This window comes from Danio rerio, chromosome 11 (assembly GCF_049306965.1).
Source record: "Danio rerio strain Tuebingen ecotype United States chromosome 11, GRCz12tu, whole genome shotgun sequence".
NCBI classification, from domain to species: domain Eukaryota; kingdom Metazoa; phylum Chordata; class Actinopteri; order Cypriniformes; family Danionidae; genus Danio; species Danio rerio.
In genome coordinates, this window is record NC_133186.1 from 27,186,372 (window position 1) to 27,208,017 (window position 21,646).

Below are 21,646 nucleotides of genomic sequence, written 5' to 3' on the forward strand. Positions count from 1 at the left end.
AACTGTTTGTGATAGGGCTGCACAATATTGGAAAAAACTGACAATGCAAGGTTTTCATTCATTGCGATATATATTGCGATATAAATGCACTTTCAGCATTTGACTTGAATAGCTTTAAAGAAATCAAAATTTCAGATCGATTTGGATAATTCTGCAAGGGAACGAATCTGCATAAAACAAATTCAAGAAATGACAAGCAAAGTTAAATACTACAGAGAAAAGATGCAAATAAACAATGATTTATGATTTTCTGGCAAGTCAAGCGGTATTCAAAAGCAGAAATTAAATAATCACTGTATAATAATAATAATAATAATAATAATAAAAACAACAGCAACAACTACAACGTATCATTTTAATTATATTATTAATTATAATTTTAATTATTAATATATAATGTACAATTAATCTTTAAGCTATAAAGGTTTCATTTAATGTGCCCAAATGGCTTAAATTTGCTTTAAATTCTTACAGTCAGGTCTTAAAACACATGCAAATAATAAACTTTCACTCTAAGATTATAATATGAAATTGCTCCACAATGTTGTTAACTTTAATGTCGGGTCAACTATAATCCCAACTACATTGCAGATCCCTGCGATGTAATTATTGCGAACATGCACATTGCGATATCGATGCTGAAACGATATATTGAGCATCCCTAGTTGGTATAGTCAATATTACATATGGAATTACATTATTTGTGAATATTTAGGAAAACTTGTTTAGAACTTAACAATTTTATGTCTAATAAATAGAAGAAGAAAAAATGGGTTGACTAAATTCTTGTAGGTTTCTTGTGCAGTCAGTGCTTTTAGTCTGAGGAGAAAAAAATATTTTACAAAGAGACTGACATACTTGATAAAACTGCTTATCATTAAAACAAGTATATTATTACCATCTACAATATATATTTCACACCCCTGCAGGCTGTTTAATCAGCATTTCTTGATTGGGAGCAGCAGGTTACAAACATTGCAGTGTTCCCTTTTCCATACCAATTTCCCTCTTTTAAATAGCGAAGAACGAAAGATAATTGCGGCATTTGACATCAATAGTATTTCATCATATTGCGTTTCTGTTTTTAATAAACTCAGTTGCTCAGTTTAGATCATCTCGCACAGCCAGATTTTGATAGTGAGTGATTATAATGACCCAACACTATTTGTCCCTCTGAATTAGTCTTCTTTTCTTCAGGCTCATTCCTATTCCTCACCCCTCTCTCCCACCCTCTCTAGACCCACATCAGCGTACAATGTGTGTCTGAAACATTGACAATGTGTTTAGAAGAGGCTTTTTTTAATGTTACATTTCAGACTCTCCCACTCTCTGGCCTTGATCATTCATATCACAGAGACCTGAAAACATTCGGACTCACGCCAGGCGTTTGTTCCAGACAATCTGCATGCCTCACTGCAAGCGCTACTAAATTGCACCTATTTTTGATCTCACCCTGCAAGACCCCTTAAAATCATTTGACAAGGGCAGTTTTCTTTCCTACATCGATGCATTTGCTATTGAAATCTGTTTTGACATATTTCATGAATAATAGCCAAGTTGCTTAATCTACATCACACCCATGAATCATGATTTTTCTGCTCACTAGATTGTGATATTAGGGCGTTGAACAGTCTTCAGGGAGTTTTGATTGGAGAAAATTTGCATATAGTACAGGATGAGTCATCAATATTTTTGGTTCGTTTTCATGCAATCAATTACTAATAGATTTTGCATTAAGATGTTATTTTAAGGGATCTCTTTGTCTGTATTGTGATCTACATTGAAATTTTTTTTTTGTATTTGTTTTTTAAAGAGAAAAATCTAGTGGAAGGGAATTTTTTTTGAATGGATGGATGGAACAATCTTCAGAGAGTTTTGATTGGAGAAAATCTGCATAGTGCAGGATGAGTCATCAATATTTTTTGGTCTGTTTTCATGGAATAAATTCCTAATAGAGTTTGCATTGTGATATTAATTTTAAAGGATCTTTTTGTCTGTGTTGAGATCTACATTGAAGTTTTTTTTTAAAGGTAAAAATCTAGAGGCAGGGACTTTTAGGAATAGACGAATGGAGCAGTTTTCAGAGAGTTTTGATTGGAGAAAATCTGCATAATGCAGGATGACTCATCAATATATATACATATATATATATATATATATTTTTTTTTTTCCTGGAATCAATTAACAATAGATTTTGCATTGAGATGTTAAATGTAAGAGATGTTTTTGTCTGTATTGTAATCTACATTGAATAAAAAAATAAAAAAAAATCTGGAGGAAGGGACCTTTTTTGAATGGATGCATGGAACAGTCTTCAGAAACTTTTGATTGGATAAAATCTACATAATGCAGGATGAGTCATCAATATTTTTTGTTTTCATGGATTCAATTACCAATAGAGTTTGCATTGAGATGTTAATTTTAAGAGATCTTTTTGTCTGTATTGTGAACTACATTAAGGTTTTTCCAAAAAAAAAAGGGGGGGTGGAGTGGTATCTAAAGGCGGAGTCTTTTTTTGATTGGACGCAGATCTTAATTTTTAAATTACTATTTTACAGCTAGTCGTTTACACCAAAATCAATGAAGTTACCTAGTCTGATTTGAAAAGAAAAGGCTCCGGTTCTATTAACGTATTGTAATCAGCTTTACTAGATTAACAAATAACCGCCAGTCACAGTTATGTGAATCTTATTACACAAAGAGCTTCGGTACAGAAGCTAATTTTTCCTGTCTCAGACTCCTGTGTGTCCCTCTGCTGTGACTCATTTCATTATTGATGGAGAGGAAGCTGTGATGCGCAAAATGTTCTCTCTCAAGCACACACATAAAGCCCTATATATGTACTATATATAGTGACATGAGTATATACTGTACATATACATATATACATCACTAAACATGATGCTCCATCCAGGATAAATGGACAAAACAAGCAATTTAGTTGGTCCTTCCTTAACACAAAGCACTGAAGACATTCCAAGGTTTGCTCTCTCGCCAACAACCCAATCTACTTCTGCTAATATGCAGAGTGAATAAATCATTAAAACAATTATAGTTGTTAATGTCAGCAGATATATATTGAGTTGAGACTTTCTTAGACTGTTTGATCTCTCAGTTGGCTCTTCTTTTGCAAAGAAATCTTTCTGGAGTGTTCACCATATCACAAATTTAAAACGGATGAGAAACAGATGGATGTACTGTCTTATGAGAATTTCTTCTCAAACAAAGCTTTCTGTTTGTCTCAAATTGTATAAAAACAACTTCCAGTAACCTCCTGTGAGTTGCACAAAGGAAGCCAATTATATTGTGACTGGTGATTTCAGCCTTTTTGCTTTCTGACTTTTTTGCAATATGAATCAGACGGTGCAGGGAGACCGTCTGTCACGAGGGCTGCAGTGTGTTACAGTTCTGCAAAGTCACAGAGTCAGGATGCCGCTATTGTAATAGTTCTGCAGCCACTCCCATTAATGGCTCCGGAAGCATCCGTCTGCTGTCCATTTTGATAGATATCTTTGATTTTATCAGAGGAAGTGATTCTTTTTGGGTCAGCTTGTCACATATATTACCAATTTAAAATCAGTAAGATATTTTAATGTTCAAAGTATCCATTATGCCCACCAAGATTTGATCAAAACTAAAGAAAAACTGTATTCATTTCAAAACTTTTTAAATACTGGTTTTAAAATACTTTTAATTCAGAATTCTTTACTGTTACATGATCATTCATGAATGATACATTTATTATTGTCAGTGTTAAAACAAATCAGTATTACTCGGTGAAATAAAAATTCAATAATTATTTGAAACAGAAATATTCTTTAATTTTCCTTATTCCTTATTACCCTTATTTATCAGGAGTCAGCACAGCGTAATGAACTGCCCAGAAATATTTTGTAATCTTAAAAATATTTTCAATGACAATTTTATTTTAATCAATTTAATGCTTTCTTGTTGCATAGAAAATCTCACTGACCCAGACTTTTAAATGGTAGTGTAAAATGTGAGTGTGTGTCTTGCGTATCTAATGGCGGAATAAATAACTCCAATATCATTGCACTAATTGGGCTCTTGGAAGGATGCATTATAGATTTTGGATTTCATCCTAAACAGATGTAGATGATGATGGCTGGAGAGAAATTACAGCGCAAAGAGTTCACGGTTCATCCTTTCAACATTTAAATACATTAATATTAGTGTCTAAGAGCTGTACATTTCTTTTTCTTACATTAAGACAGTATACACAATCAAAATGAATCAGTTCACTGATTGTCAATTGAATCCTCACACGTTTTTTTATTAATAATCATAATTTAGTGTAAACCAACATTTCTAAGGCCCATACCCATATTGCAGTAGCACTGATGTGTGATAGGACTGAATCGTGACTGTCTGCAGCTGCTTGGCCTTCTATCTGGATCTTTCTATTGATCTTACAACCATCTGCCCGAGTCGCCTCATGGGAGATATCACTTACCACACAAATACATGCTTCCTGAAAAAAACAGCAGCAACACTTCGCTAGCTTTGTTGCATAGTAAATCCACAAGCATTTTGCGGAGAGATCTTATCACCTGTATTTGACTTGTTGTCCTCTGTTTCAGGAGCATGACATTGAGACGCCCCACGGTGTGCTCCATGTGACCATGAGAGGCAGCCCTAAAGGCAACCGTCCCGTCATTTTGACCTACCATGACATCGGCCTGAACCGTATGTGAATAAACTATTAAAATGACTGAATGTTAAAAATGTTGCTTGTTTGTAAATCTGAGAATGATAATGGTGTTTGGGTGGTTTTCAGACAAGTCCTGCTTCAACACACTGTTCAACTTTGAGGACATGATGGAGATCACTCAGCACTTCGCTGTGGTTCATGTTGATGCTCCTGGACAGCAGGAGGGAGGACCCCCATTTCCTACAGGGTAAATGCCACAGCTGCACAGCCAAAATCTTTAATATGAGAATACAGAATGGCTGGATAAATAAAAAAACGATACTCATACAGTTTGTTTGATTGGTTGTTGGTTTATTTGTTCACAAAATAGGAATGCATTTTTTTTTGTCAAAAATGTAACTCCATATATAAATCAATTTTGTAAATTTATGACATCAAACACAGCTGCAGAACAGTAAGATTTGTAATGTTTTTTAAGAAGTCACTTCTGCTCCCCAAGCCTGCATTTAATTGATCCAAAGCAGTGGTGTAAAGTAACAAATTATAAATACTCAAATTACTGTAATTGTGTGGTTTTTCTCAGGAATTATTATTAATTAGTTTTAAAGATGTGTACTTTTACTTTCCCTTGAGTACATTTTTTGTGCTGTATCGATACTTTTACTTCACTATTTTCCTTCAACCTGCAGTCACTACTTAATTTTTTTCTAATCAGTAGAAAGATCAGTCCTGTGATTCCTGCCAAAATCACACATAGATAGTAAATCACATTATACTGAACAATTTTAAGGCATGGGTGCTTTATAAATGCAGCAAACCAATTGGAAGCATTACAAGTGTCCAAGAAATAAGTGTCCAAAATCTTTACAAACAATGAGCATGAGAGTGTTTAGACTGCATGTCACTAATCCCAGCCGAGACACAGTGGCATAATTCATTAGTATTAGCTTGGATTTAGGTCACCAGAGTCTAAGGACAATGTTATTTTGACGTTCATTATTGACTTGAAATGATGTTGATATTTGGTTGATTTTAGGTTGTGTTGGAAAGTGACCAAAATCCAATGTCAAACCAACATCTTAAACCAACGTCATATTGACGTCAAATGCTGACATTAATTCGTCAGGCATGGAAACTAAAATCTAACATCTGATAGACGTCATATTGGTAACGTCCACACACCATCAAGCTGTAACATTATTAGATGTTGATATTTAGTTGTTTTTAGGTTGCATTGGAAAGTAGCTAAAATGCAACATCTGTCCGATGTTGAACATTGATGTCTGCCTGATGTTGAGTTCTTATGTTAACACGATTTTCCCACGACTTTGGGGTAACAACATCAATCTGATGTCATGTTGATGTCCTGTGCCTGCTGGTATGAAATCACCAAATAGTCTTAAACAGTAACTAAATCCACTACAGAATGTTACGTTTACACACATGTGCACAAATTACATATAAACTCACCAGCAATTTCACAGCGTAATACTCACTACTCTAGAGTACTTTTAAAAAGGGCTACTTTTTACACATATTTTAAGTAGAATTTACAACAGATACTTTTACTCTACTTGCACTACATATAAGCCAAACAATTTTATTTTGGTGTATAAACTATTCTTACATTCAGTTTTTTGTTGACATTTGTGTATGTATCTTCTGATATAATAAGGGGACATTCTGAGTGGCAGATCACATCAAATGCACTTTTTCGTTCTAAAAACTTGAGGTGCAACACACTGTCTATTTTTGTTAAAAAAAAAAACTTCCTGTGCTTTTTATGCTGCTAGGCAACCACTGAATCAGCTTGTGTATTGTGCGTGAGCATTGTTGATATTAGTACAATTGCAACTGCTAGTCTCTCGTTCATCTTTAAAGTCTCCGTAGTCATCTTGAAAACACAAATACCACTGCTTCAAATACAATGGAAACCACGCCTCTGCTTTCATTTGATTGGATAATGAAAAACAGCGCGCGTGACATAAGGCACTTTATTTTTTTAACTGCGAGCACACATGGTGCAACAAAAAAAATGCAAGTGCAGCAGGCAGTTAAAACACAAGGCACGCAGGACACATTAGCAATGCGCAAAACAACTCTCGGCCTTTAGTAAACTATTCAAAAGATGCACCTCTCAACGCAAAAATCCTGTTTGGTGTGATCGGCCCCTAATAATGGAAACGAAATAAAGTTGTATCACACTTTTATTGTTTTGGTGCTTAAAAATTCCTTTTCATCCCTGACCCCTGTGTATTAGTTTTAAAGCAGCCCTCAAATTATCAAAAGCAATCACATACCAAAAGTTTCAGTTTCAGGGATAGAAACAAACATTTAACATGTAGCATTTTGTCCAACGATACATTAAAATATTCTTTACAATAAACTCAAATTTATTGTACAACTTTACAATAAACTCAAATTAACAAGCTTTTTTTTACCAAATCATTTGTAAAATCTTTTCTCATATTTTTGAACAACCAGCTCATGTATTTTCTTCTGTCATTTAAAATTTAATAATTCTTATCTTAGGCTTAAACATTAACATCAATAAATCATCTGATAATTGGACAAAAAGGTGTAACCAGTAGGATTTTTGGTGTTTAACACAAGATTTGAAAGAAAAAATGCTTTGAAATGTGCTGCTTTTTATGTGAAAATGTGACCCACTAGAACAACACTATGAAAACTGCATCCCAAGAAAACACATTTAATAGAACCAATATTCCACTTTAGTTTCAGAAACTAGGTCCATTAGCAACAGAAGACAAACAATACAATAAAAACCAATCAATATACATTAAAAAAGACAGTTATGCCAATACTTCCTCAAAGGTGACTGATAATGCCGCTCAGTAAGCTTAGGATTTCTCAACAACATTAAAATGCTATTATGAGAATACTCCAGTCGACAAATGCATTTATACATCAAATTACTCATGAAACCTCTTTCCCTACAGAATTAATCACGTGCACTGCACCATCAAATATCCAATATTTTGTCATCTAATGTCATTGTTTTGTCATCTAATGTCATTGTCTTTGTTGAATTTTCAGATACCTGTATCCTACCATGGACGAGCTGGCAGAGATGTTGCCCTCAGTCCTGACTCAGCTGAAGTGAGTATCAAAGTCAAAGCGCTCCATTAGTCCTGAATTACCCTCCAGCACATCCATCACGAGCTCCGTGTGTCTGAACACGGCTGTATCGCAAGGACTCGGCCTGACAGAAGTGCTCATGATGGCAGTTTGTCACGATTTAAGCCAATTACAGTATTTCACTGTAGGAAACACAATGATGAAAACCACCATCAGAAGTGACACAGGTTTGTGTCCATTTTTGCAGGGTGAACAGTGTGATTGGCATTGGAGTGGGCGCAGGAGCGTACATCTTAACCCGCTTCGCTGTAAGTCCTTTTTTTTAGTTTGATTCAATGAATGGTCCCACTTTATGGTGGTCTTAACTAATATGAACTTACACTGAAATTAATTGCTTGTAGTTACTGTGTAAACACATGTTTTGACATTGAACTGATGATTGATTAAATACCTCCATGTAATTACATCTTTAATTACACTGTTGACCATTCCTTACATCTTAACCCACCTTTAAACCTACCTGGGTGGTGCACGCGAAGTGGAGACTGGGGGTGAAGGTGCGCGCTAATTGAAGAGTGGGGAGCAGGTATGAAGATGGTTGCGCATTCGCAGTTGAGATATTCTTTTAAAACGACAGGGGGCGGTCAATATTAAATCAACTGTAAAATCAGACGGATAAACAGAGAAGTTGGAAGTTTATGAAACTGCGTCACATCATTCTAGATTTTTAAACTAGTTATTTTCATAAATTAATTTAATTATTATAAACAAATTTATAACCCTTCAAGACTGTTTTTAAATCCAACTTTGATGCATCATTTGCTTTTGTTCATATGTCGGACAGTTCTACCTATTGATGTTTATTAACATATTAATGACAATAAAACATGGGTTGCTCTACTAATATATTTTTTATTATGGCAAGAATAAAAGCAAAAGAAATACACCATTTAGTCCACTCCACAATTTACACATTACTGCCTGGCTAGTTTGTGTCCTCTACTTATATCCTAAAAGACCTTCCTGACTATTATCACCAATAAAGCCTAGATAAACAGGACATTAGTATATTGTAAACCAATAGGTTCATATATTCTTTTCCAGTTATCAAAGAAATAATTTGTTAATTTTAGTTTTGTAGAAATTGTTTTAAATTTAAATTGTAATATATACATTAGTGGCGAGGCAGTGTGGAGTTTGCATGTTCTCCCTGCCTTCGCGTGGGTTTCCTCCGGGTGCTCTGGTTTCCTCCACAGTCCAACGACATGCAGTACAGGTGAATTGGGTCGGCTAAATTGTCCGTAGTGTATGAGTGTGTGTGTGGATGTTTCCCAGAGATGGGATGCTGGAAGGGCATCCGCTGCGTAAAAACTTGCTGGATAAGTTGGCAGTTCATTCCGCTGTGGCGACCCCGGATTAATAAAGGGACTAAGCCGACAAGAAAATGAATGAATGAATATATACATTAGTGTAAATGCTATGAATGGTGTAAAAACATATTTTGTAATTATGTATTAAAACCATCTGGGTCTCCACTTTTGCCTCAGCCTCTCTTTTTCGCTTTAACAAACTTATCCCTCAAGTTTTTCTAAACTTTTTACAAAAACTTGCAATTTCTAGCCAAGAATTACTGGCCATGTGGTTATCACCCGGAGGAAACCCACGCGAAGGCAGGGAGAACATGCAAACTCCACACTGCCTCGTCACTATTATCACACATGGACGGATCTTAAAGATATCTGTATAGGCGTACCAAAATCTCTTTAATATCATTCATTCATTCATTTTCTTTTCGTTCTTATTCCCCTTTATTAATCTGGGGTCGCCGCAGCGGAGTTAACCGCCAACTTATTTAGCATATGTTTTACGCAGCGGATGTCCTTCCAGCTGCAACCCATCACTAGGAAACATTCATACACACTTATTGACACACATACACTATGGACAATTTTTAGCCTACCTAATTCATATGTCTTTGGACTTGTGGGGGAAACCAGAGCACCCGGAGGAAACCTACGCGAACACAGGGAGAACATGCAAGCTTCACACAGAAATGCCATCTGACCCAGCCGAGGCTCGAACCAGCGACCTTCTTGCTGTGCGGCGAACGTGTTACCCACTGCACCACCATGTAGCCCTAAAGTGATTCAAATATAACTCAATTGAAACGTGGCACCATGCAAACTGTTCATTCGAGTCTTAAAAAAATTAATGCACTCTGAAAGCATGTTGCGCGCCCCCAAAGCAAACCTCTGCAAAAACTGCGATGACGTCACATTCGCAGCACGCAATCAAGCGAACTAGTGGACGCGTCGAGTATAAATCAGCCTTAACTCCACCAGTATTCTACCTCAAGTGTTCTACAATACATTGTGAACACAGTAAGTACATTTTGTTTATTTTTTGACTCAAGTACATAGTTAAGGCCATCTATTATAAACCAATATAAACTAATATTTTAATGTGATGATGTTAATGATGTTAAACTATTTCATGACTGTAACAAGAGGCAATTCAATCATAACAGTTGTAATGTAAAACAGCTGTCATAACATTATTTATCAATATGTGGCTCTGCTTGGATTCTCAGAAGCTATAGAAATTAAAATGCAAAACAAGGAATACGTTGAGGTCATTGTTATTGTTTACATTCCTCAAAATGGTCTATAAAGTGAGACCAAATGAATAGTTGAGTTATGACTTAATTGTGTCATCATGTATTCACCATACACTTGTTCAAAAACTGTTTGAGTTTCTTTCTTGTGTTGAACAAAAAATACATTATTTTGAAGAATGTGGGAAACCATTACCCATTGACTTCCACAGTATTTTCCCCCACTATGGATGTCAAATGACTACTGTTTAATATAGTATTACATTTTTTATACAACTTTTTGTGTTCAGTTGAAAAAAAGAAACTCAAACAAAATAAAAGTTTGGAACCACTGGAGTGGGAGTAAAAGATTGAATTTTGTTTTGGTGAACTATCCCTTTCACCTAAGGTCTCTGTTTCTAGCTCGTTCTTTCTCTTTCTTTATTATGAAACTGAATCCCCTACATTAGCATTCAGTGTGTGCACAGAAAACTGAATTCTCTCTCAATCCCACTGGCATAACCTTAGCAACATGTTGGCGTCTCTCTGCTGTAAACAAGGGGCAGGGAAGCCAACAGTTTAACTGTTTGACGTTAGCTGTTTTTGCCCAAAGAAACAACAACAACTGCTGACTTACTGATGTTGATTTATTAGCAAAGCTACAGAGATGTTTAAAACTCTCTCTGGATTGTGAAGTTACTGAAACGAATTCACATATTCTATATACCAGCTCATTTTCAATTTTTTACTTTGACAGGCCTATTACCAATATTTTTGAATGACACATTTTTGAAAGGAAAATGTTTATTCATGCATCCATATATAATGTTTGACTAATAATATTTATTTTAGAATAGAACAGATTAAATTACAGAATATACATCAAGAACTACATGATAGCTATATTTTCTATATTCATATTTTTTACTGGAATTCCTTTTTCTATTTTCAGTTTTAATTTTAAGAAATTGTTATGTGTGGTTTTTGTACTTGTTGTATTTCTATTTAATAAAAATGTTTTATTTTTCGATTTTCTATTTTCATATTTTGTATTTCAATTTTGTATTTCAGTTTTTTATTTCAATTACTTAAATTATGTATTTTATATAATTTATGTATTGTTTTATCTCTGCTTGTTTTATTTTACTTCTGTTTTGTTTTACCAGAGCTTATTTTATTTGTGTATTTCATTTTATATTATTATTATTTATTTATTTTATTTTTACCACATTTTATTTTATTTATTTTATTTTTTCAGTTTTGTTTTTACCAGAGCTTATTTTACTTTTTTTTCTTTTTTATTTAATTTAATTTTTGTTCTGTTTTGTTTTTACCAGAGCTTTTTTTTCTGTATTATTTTTACCAGAGCTTATTTTATTTTATTTCTGTATTGTTTTTTTACCAATTCTTATTTTATTTTATTTTATTTTAATTTCTTTTTAGTTTGAGTAAATTTTGTAGGTTTTTTTTCCAATTATTTGCAAAGGTAAAAAATTTTTTTTATTTTATTTTATTATATTTCTATGTTGTTTTAACCACAGCCTTTTTAAGTAATTTAATTACATTTTATTTATATTTGTTTTTTATTTTATTGTATCACCCCTGCATTAAAGGTTCTTCATAAATTGCATTAATTTCAATATTTCAGTATTTATATAAAATAATTATTTCTAAATAATAATTTTAATTATGTTAATTTATTTGTTAGGTGATTGTTTTTAACCACTGGCCACTTTTTATTTCATTTCATTTTATTTTATTACATTTTTATTTTATTTTATTTTAAACAATATGAATGATTTTTAGTAGTTAGTGTTAGTTAACAATAAAATCCCTTAAAGGATGGTGCACATTTGTAGTGTGTCCATGCTCTTTATCAAGCAGCAGTATCACATATCTTCATCATATATTCTCCACCTGGCCTTTTAGAGCTGAGTCAAAATCGTGCTGCAAAACTGCATTATCCCCAGAGACTGTGACTGCAGGACTTTTATTATACTGCAGCCTCAAGCTTTTCAAGCCATTAATCAAAGTCTAAACATTTCTGACGCACCAACAGGCCGAATATATTCAGCATTTATTTTATGCAAGATATCTATTAATATATCTCTGCTCTTTCCTCATTCACTTTTGGTATGTGTCCTGTATCATTTATACTACTTCATGTGCGTGCATAGACTGACATACCAGGTCAATTAGAATGGATAAAATGTATATTTCATTTTTTCTACATCCAGCAGTGTTTGGTAAAGACAATACAAAAATTAAATAAACAAACAAATAAATAAATGAATAAATAAATACAACAATTTTTATATATAAAAACATAAGTAAAATACATTGATTTGGTTGAAAACCAAACCAAAATAACATAAAATAAAATAATAAAAACAAGAATTATTTTGTAGCAGCAGAGTGGAAAAACAACATGGGAGAAATTAAAATAAAAAATAGTAATTAAGTAAAATTTTAAGTAAATGAATAGCGAACAATTGACAAAATGAACAAATAACATAATATATATATAATTATTTTGTGTCAGCAGTTGTAATAACAATAAAGGAATGGCACAGAAATAAAATGAAATTGAAAAAAAAAAATACACACACACACATATACATAATATACAAATATATATACACACACACATTGTACCGGCATTGTTTAGAACAAAAATAAATAATTAAAATAACAAATGCAAGAATTCTTTTGTACAAACAGTATTAAAACATTAAAAAAATTACATATACAAAACAGTATTTAAAGAAACAACATAAATATTAAACAATAATAAAATACAATTATAATTACAATTCTAAAAATATAATATAAATATATAAATATAATACAATAAATAAATAATACAAAAAATTACAGTAAATGCAAATATAAACACAATAATTATTTTATATCAGCAGTAATAAAATGAAAGTCTGGCTTAATAAAGTGCCAGTCATAAAGCAGCAGTCTGGCATACTGAAAGATTAATGCCTGTGACGGTCGGGGCTGCTAAAGGTGATACTTTGAGTTCAGTCGCTAAAAGCTCCTATTCTGATGTGTCTGCATGCATTTTTTAGACCCTCTCCACATGTTTCCTTCATTAAAGGCTCAATCCTGTGCTCTTTCTGCAGCTGATTCATCCGTCGCTGGTTGAGGGGCTTGTTTTGATCAATGTGGACCCCTGCGCTGAGGGCTGGATAGACTGGGCTGCTTCTAAGGTGAGCAAACACTTTGAACAAACAGATGGTGTCCTATCTTGTGTTTATACTGTTTTACACATCCATTTAAGTTGGATTTGGTTTTTCTCTATTTGACTGGGTGGACTAGCAATAATAGCTAAAAAATAAAATAAATAAATAAAAAATTTATGTAATATAATTTTTTATAATATAATATACTATAAAAAAATAAAATATAATATTTTTGTAACAGCGATGGCAAGTGCAAGTTTTTTTTTTTTTTGGTACAAAATAAGATGCTAATAAACAATAATTATTTACAATTAAATTAAATTAAATTAAATTAAAAATACAATATTTTTTTGTTGTTGCAGTGGTAAAAACTAATTCAATTTAATAAATGTTTGGTGTCTGCAGTGAATAAACTTTGTAAAAGTTTGTAAAAAAATACAATTAAGAATATATTTAAAGTAAAATAAAATAAAAGATGAACAAACTATTTGAACAGGCATGTGATTTTATTTACCATATTTTTCATATACAGTTAAAGTCAGAACTATTAGCCCCTTCCTGTTTATTTTTTCCCCAATTTCTGTTTAATGGAAAGAAGATTATTTCGACACATTTCTAAACATAAAAGTTTTAGTAACTCATTTCTCAAAACTGATTTATTATATTTTTGACATGATGACAGTAAATAATATTTTACCTAGATGTTTTTCAAGACACTTCTATACCGCTTAAAGTGACATTTAAAGGCTTAACTAGGTTAATTAGGTTAACTAGGCAGGTTAGGGTAATTAGGAAAGTTATTGTATAACGATGGTTTGTTGTGTAGACTATCGAAAAAAAGAGTTAGCTTAAAGTGGCTAATAATTTTGACCTTAAAATGTTTTTTTTTTTTAATTACTGCTTAAACCTTTTATTCTAGTCAAAATAAAACAAATAGGACTTTCTCAAGAAGAAAAACTGTTATCAGGTATACTGTGAAAATTCTCCTTGTTCTGTTAAACGTAATTGAGGAAATATTAAAAAAAAAAAAAAAGAAAGAAAAAATCAAAGGGGGGCTAATAATTTTCAAATTCAACTCTACATATTATTATTATTTTTATTTTATTTTCTCTAGCTGACTGGATGGACTAGCAATCTTGTGGACATTGTGATGGCGCATCACTTCAGCACTGTGAGTAAATCTCTATAATGGCTCAACAATCAATCCCATGATGTTTTTTTTTGAGCCAGCTTTTTTGTTATTGTGGTCATTTAGGAGGAACTGACTGACAACCAGGAGCTGATCCAGACGTACCGCCTGCACATCGCACAGGACATCAACCAGGACAACCTGGCCCTCTTCTGCGGCTCATACAACGCGTAAGTGATGTTACGTTAAATTTATCATGCATTGAAAAAAATGCAGGGTTCCACACAATTCATTCATGTTTGTCCCAACACACAAAATGATTAGGTTAATTTTTAACAAATTTATGTAATTAAAAAAAATTAAGTCTAAATAAAATCTTAAGAATTGTGTTGTTTTAGCTCCTTTTAAATAAGTAATTTGAACAAGCAAAAAAAATAATAATTGAGTGTGTGCATTTGTTATCACTTTTGGGAGCAGACGTGTAAATTGTGTGTTTGTTTTGAACAGGCGTCAAGACCTCGGAATCGAGAGGCCTATTGCTGGTCTTAATGAGAACATAGTGAAGACACTGACGTAAGTATTTATTTTGATTTGATTTGTTTAATGTTTTACCACTATTTTTACTAGAGTTTTTTTGTTTTGTTTTTGTTTTGTTTTGTTTTACCAGGGCTTATTTCATTTTATTTTTTCTGTATTGTTTTACCAGAGCTTATTTTATTTTTGTTTTATTTTATTATATTTTATTCATTCATTTATTTTTCTGTATTGTTTATAACAGAGCATATTTTCTTTTCTTTTTTTTCTTTATTGTTTTACCAGAGCTTATTTTATTTTATTTTATTTTTTTATTTACTAAATTAATAAATCATTTTAATTTTATTTAGTTCAAGATTTAATAAATTATTTAAAATATTTATTTATGAATAAATAATAGATTTAATAAACATTATTTATTTATTTATTAGTTGATTGTTTTTCACCACTGGCTGTTGATCTTTGTGCAGATGCCCTGCACTTCTGGTGGTTGGAGACACTTCCCCTGCGGTGGAGGCTGTGGTAAGTTTGGAAGTACAAGGTCATTTTGCTGCAGTTTTTGTTGTTGTTGTTGTTGTTGTTGAATCCTTGAATATTTTAAACCTCTTGAATAATTTTGCACTACAGGTTGAATGCAACTCAAGGTTAAATCCGACAAAGACCACCTTGCTCAAGGTAAGCCACACAACTATTTAAAACTCTAAAACGTCAGCACTTAAGACAGGACACTGCAGGAAGAAAATAACTAATATTTATCACCATACTTCAGAATGTTTTTTCATCACAAGTTTTCTTGTCTGTTATGTTTAAATATTCAAATAAGTCTTTATTTAATTGAATATGCACCAATTTGCATATAATTCTAGCAAGAAATTTTGAACATTAGAAAAGTGTTGTTTCATTTAATTTTTCATATTGGAGAAAAAAATTACTGTGGGGATTTTGTCAATCTGTTTTGCAAACAAACAAAATTAATTTGGAAACTACTTTCTGCAAAAAAGCCTCCAGAATACAGACATGAATAAATCATGTGCAGTTTGGTGTATGTACGTGCAGCTGAAGTGGAGATTCATGGCTCAGTGCTGGAGAAAAATCTCATTTTGAGAAAACAAAATTCCTTTAAAAATATGCTTTGTAACTGAAATCTACAGACACAAAGTCTGCATTTACACTGCACTGTTCAAGTGACTCAATTCCGATTTGTTTTCTCCCATGTGGCACAGATCGGATATGGCCTATGTACGTGTAAGCAAGAACAAATCACATATATTCCGATTTACTCAAATCAGATTTAGGCCTTGTTCATAAGTGGAAATTTATCCGATATACATTGGATCTGTGTTCTCGTGTCTGAAGTGGAAGCCGGTAGATCAGATTTTTATCTGTCAATGAGAGTCGCGCGTCATTAAAAACTATAGCGAATAGTGTCAAGTCAGAACAGACTTCAGCAGAGTCCCAACTTAAATCTCATATACGAGGACTTATACAGCTTTTATATTGTCATATAGCACAGGTATTTAAGCATGTTAACGAGAACTAGAGACCGCAATTTCTGCCATGTAACCAATATATTATAGACTAATATAAAGCTAATGCATAAATCACGACATGGACATTACATTAAGATGCCTAAAGGTTTAAAAAAGCCTATATATCAAAAGAAGATGGACAAATGAGAACCATTCTGTCATAAACTATCGTAAAACAGCTTGTCAAAAGCTGTGAATAGATTACATACAGCAATAGAGAAAAGAGGACTCTTTAATTATCAGCTGTTAGTCAGCGCCCAGTCTTTTTTTCCTGTTCATTTCGCCTTTGCCGTGTACAGTGTAAATGCAGACAATCGGATACGAGTCACTTTTAAAATTTGATATAAGCAGGTCGTCAAAAAAAATCGGATACAGTCACAAAATCGGAATTGACCATCAAGATCTGCAGTGCAAATGGAGCCAAATTGATAAAGTGTGACAAAAGAAACACTTTAAAGTGTGTTTTTGATGTTTCTTTCCATTAGACTGAAATTATAAAATACACGGTAAAGCTTTACTTGAAGAGGGAATTTATAAGACTGACATGAGGCACTGACTTGACAACTTTATAATCATGACATACTGTATGACATGAATATGGAGTGTTTGGAATATTTTAAATGCAAAGATGACATTGCTTGAGATGTCTTTGTTACGACAACTTGACATAAACAAATTCATCATAGTCTGCGTGTCTTTGTCATGACAACTTGATATTATCAAGACAACATAACCTCTCATAAATCTGCCATAAACATGATTGTCATGAGGCCATTATAATTCATTATAAAAGCATCAAGTTTTTCCTGTTCACATTTTTCAGTGTATTTGCCATTAAAATGTTTTAGTAAAAGTGTCAAGACACTGCTAAATAACTTTATAAAAGTGTCTTTTATATTTAATGATTATTTTAATGACAATTTCAGTTTGCACCACTGTAGTTGAGGTCAAGCAAAATATTAATGATGCTGTAGCTGTAATAAAATGAATGACACAATTATATTGGCCTCATGATAGTCATGTTTATGACAGTTTTATGACAAGTTATGTTGTCTTGATAAAGTCAAGTTGTCATGAAAAAGACACCTCAAACAGTCTCATCTTTGCATTTAAAATGACCCTTTAAGTAAAGTGTTACAAAAAAGCTTCATTGTTTGGCCTGCAGTGTTATATTTTGATCTGTTCTTCACAGTGATTTTTTTTTTATCTCTGTCTTATTTTACTCATCTCTCTCTCTCTCCCTGTTTGTGTGTGTCAGATGGCTGATTGTGGAGGTCTGCCTCAGGTTGTTCAGGTTAGTATTATCTCCATTTTGTAACCTTGAAAACCACATTAACCACCTGCGTCCTGCTCTTATCTTCACCATTGTGAATGCCTGCTATAATTTGAATACATGAACATCCTCTTTTCTCCCAACAGCCTGGAAAGCTGGCCGAAGCCTTCAAATACTTTGTACAAGGAATGGGCTACAGTGAGTATTTTTATTATCTGTTTACCTCAGCTCTTGACTTTCCCTAACCTATGAATCTGCCTTCAGATGTTTGTTTAATCTGCCGAGCAATCTGGGTCAACTTACTCCGTAAACACGCATCTGTTTACCCGCATTTCTCAGACGCTAGGCGACGCTAATTAGCAATTCAGCACAACACTATGACTAATGGCCATCTTTTATCAAGACAAATCCGGCTCGGGGAGACTGTTTTTATTTCTTGTTGTTTTTTTTTACCACACACAGCTCAGCATCGCTTCCCACTCGCTCCATGTTGATTAGTTTTTTCTTCCAAGCGGCAGACGTGCGCAAAATCACGATGTGCTCTGAATGAGGCCTCCTCACATATTTGTTGACAGGTTTTGGCGCTCGGTGTGCTGCCAGCGCTCAGTGTGAAAAGATGTCACCCTTTCTCTGACCTCGTACCTCCTCCTCCTCCTCCAGAGAGACTTGCTGTTTCATTTCTGTGCAGTGTTAGAGTTCTTGTTGCAATCTCGCAGGAATTTACGTCACGTCTGGTGGCAAACCAAGCTTTTAAGGCGAGGCGCTGCAGGCAAAAACATTGTTTTGTGTCTGACAATTGGGCTTTACATGAAGATTTCCAGCCTAAAGAAGTGTTAAAAAACCTTTTATAAGTGTCACTCTTACCAGTTTGTGTCTATAGATTTTAATCACAATATTATTTTTAGATATTAGCTTCTTTTCTAACATACTTTTTTTCTTTAGAGTCATAAATCTCCACTTCAACACCACTTACATTAGCCAAACTTTACATTTTAATTCCTATGTAGATTCTTAGACTATCAAAGACAGATTTAAACATTATATTACGCAAAAAATTGTGAAAATAATTGTTCTCCTTTTGTAAAAATCTTTCACTATAATATGTCAAAAAATGTGATTCAAAGTTAATCCACTGTTCAGATTTTTGTGCTAAAATATATATGAAAAATGAGCGCATGTTTAAATAATGTCTCAATTGGATATTTCCACATCAAAAAAAGTTCCACGTTACAAAAAAGTGTGCAATTCTTAATGAAATCAATCACTGTGAAAAATATTAGTTCATTTTTTACTCTGTTCACTTGCAGTGTCTTGCCATGTGAGCACAAGGCTTTGCAACTTTCATCCCAGACTTTTCAATTAAGCCATCAAAAGCTCTGGAGAGTTTTTAACCGGGTCACATCAGGAGGAGTCTAATTTTGGTCATTCTTATCTTGAGATTGTGCTATCAAAACATACTGTGATATTTCAAACTAGTTCAAAAAGATTATAAGATTTATGAAAAAAGAACAGAACAGTGCAATATTAAATCATAATTCATTATTTTATTTCCTTTTTTTAGCACTACTGGTAACAGAATAACCTGTATCTACTGGTAACAGAATAACCTGTATAATTTGTATAGTTCTTTTATTTCTCTTACATCTTTTTAACCACAGCAGGTACAAAAAGTCCAAATTTAAAGAAAAATGCATGATTATGAGAATAAGGCCTAATAATAATTATATATAATAACTCATTTCTAATAACTGATTTATTGTATCTTTGCCGTGATGACAGTACATAATATTTGACTAGATATTTTTCAAGATACTAGTATTCAGCCTAAAATGCAATTTAAAGGCCTAACTAGGTTAATAAGGTTATTTAGGCAACTTGGGGTAATAAGGCAAGTCATTGTATAAAAATATTTTGTTTTGTAGACTATTAAAAAACTATTGCTTAAGTGGGCTAATAATATTGACCTTAAAATGGTTTCAAAACTGATTTCATTCTAGCCAAAACACGAAACAAATAAGATTTTCTCCAGAAGAAAAAATACTATAGGAAATACTGTGAAAAATTCCTTGATCTGTTAAACAACATTTGAGAAATATTTTGAAAAAAGAACAAAAAGATTCACAAGAGGGCTCATCAGTTTGACTTCAACTGTATATAAATAAATAAATAAATATATATATATATATATATATATATATATATATATATATATATATATATATATATATATATATATATATATAGTGCAAGTAGAGTAAAAGTATCTGTTGTAAATATTACTCAAAGTAAGAGTAAAAATTAGACCTTTCAAAAAGTACTCAAGAGCAGTGAGTATTACGCTGTAAAAAGCTTATGCATTTCCATGTAATTTGTGGATGTGTGGAAACGTATCATTTCTTTAGTGTGTTTAGTGATTGTCCAGCAGGCACACAACGTTATAATACGTTAATATTAGGTTAGATTTAGGTTGTGATATTTTGTTGAGTTTTGTTTGATTTAAATCAAACGTTGAGCTAACATCTTAAACCAACATCATATTGATGTCAAATACTGAATACTATTTATTCATCAGGTATGGCAACCAAAAATTTGGTTGATTTTAAGTTGGATGTTACACATTGACATCAGCCTGACATTGAGTTCTGATGTCAACCCGATATTCATTAGCAAACAAAATGCAATGTCCTCACAACGTTGGGGTACAACGTCAATCTGACGTCATGGTGACGTCCTGTGCCTGCTGGGTATTTAAGGCCATTTCAGTCATCGTACAATAAACATCCATCTTCTTCTCATCGGTGACTTGCATCTAAACAGTCTCTGGGTCAATGCGTGTAAAGATTTTGGACAACTTCTTGGACACTTGTAATTCTTCCAAACAGTTTGCTGCGATTATAAATCGCCCATGTCTTAAGGTAGTTCATAATGATGCGATTTACTTTCTATGTGCAATTTGATTGGACAGGAATTACAGGACTGATTTTGGTAATTCCCATAGACAAGAAAAAATGAAGTAGGGACTGCAGGTTGAAGGAAAGTAGTGGAGTATAAGTACAGATACTGCACTTAAAATGCACCCAAGGGAAAGTAAAAGTACACATTTTTAAAACGACTTAGGAAATTACAATTCCTGAAAAAAACTACTCAATTACAGTAGTTTGAGTATTTGTAATTTGTTACTATACTTTCCATAGTGGAAACAGGCTTTCTTATAAACATAATGATTTCTAAAGGCATGTTTTGTCATCTTGATGCCCTCTGTGGGTGAAGAACTCTAAATGCAGTTTGAGGTTCAGCTGCTAAAAATGTCACTGCAGAAAAAAAGCTTTTGAGATTTAAGAGCCCGCAGAGGCCATTAAAACACCTGCAGGATTTACAGAGGAAATTCAATTTTAAAAAACAATTGCCGCTTACTGTAATTAGAGCCTTAACAGAACTATGTTAAAAATGTTACTGTATTTAATAGATGTCTTATTGTTCTGTCTGTTTGTTTCCCGTCAACGTTTGCCAACAGTCCCTCATGTTTTGCTCAGTCATCTGAGCTGTGAATCAGGTATTTGGATGTGAACCAGCAATTATTGTGAACGCTCTATATATGCATGCTTCTCTTCTGTGTTGGTTTACAG

General features: G+C 33.0%; 1 protein-coding gene across 7 annotated transcripts in view; it reads left to right on the forward strand.

Annotated features, from left to right (window-relative positions):
- Window positions 1-21,646, forward strand: part of ndrg3a (ndrg family member 3a) — a 74,647-nt gene that overhangs the window by 49,891 nt on the left and 3,110 nt on the right. For 4 of the 7 annotated variants that reach the window (XM_021479547.3, XM_009306019.5, XM_005169249.5 and 1 more), the window contains 13 exons: window positions 4,602-4,707; window positions 4,799-4,919; window positions 7,730-7,792; window positions 8,019-8,079; window positions 13,496-13,582; window positions 14,670-14,726; window positions 14,811-14,914; window positions 15,192-15,257; window positions 15,689-15,740; window positions 15,846-15,893; window positions 18,006-18,041; window positions 18,167-18,218; window positions 21,535-21,573. In XM_021479547.3, the coding sequence (XP_021335222.1) occupies window positions 4,602-4,707; window positions 4,799-4,919; window positions 7,730-7,792; window positions 8,019-8,079; window positions 13,496-13,582; window positions 14,670-14,726; window positions 14,811-14,914; window positions 15,192-15,257; window positions 15,689-15,740; window positions 15,846-15,893; window positions 18,006-18,041; window positions 18,167-18,218; window positions 21,535-21,573 (892 nt within the window). 7 annotated transcript variants of the gene reach the window in all.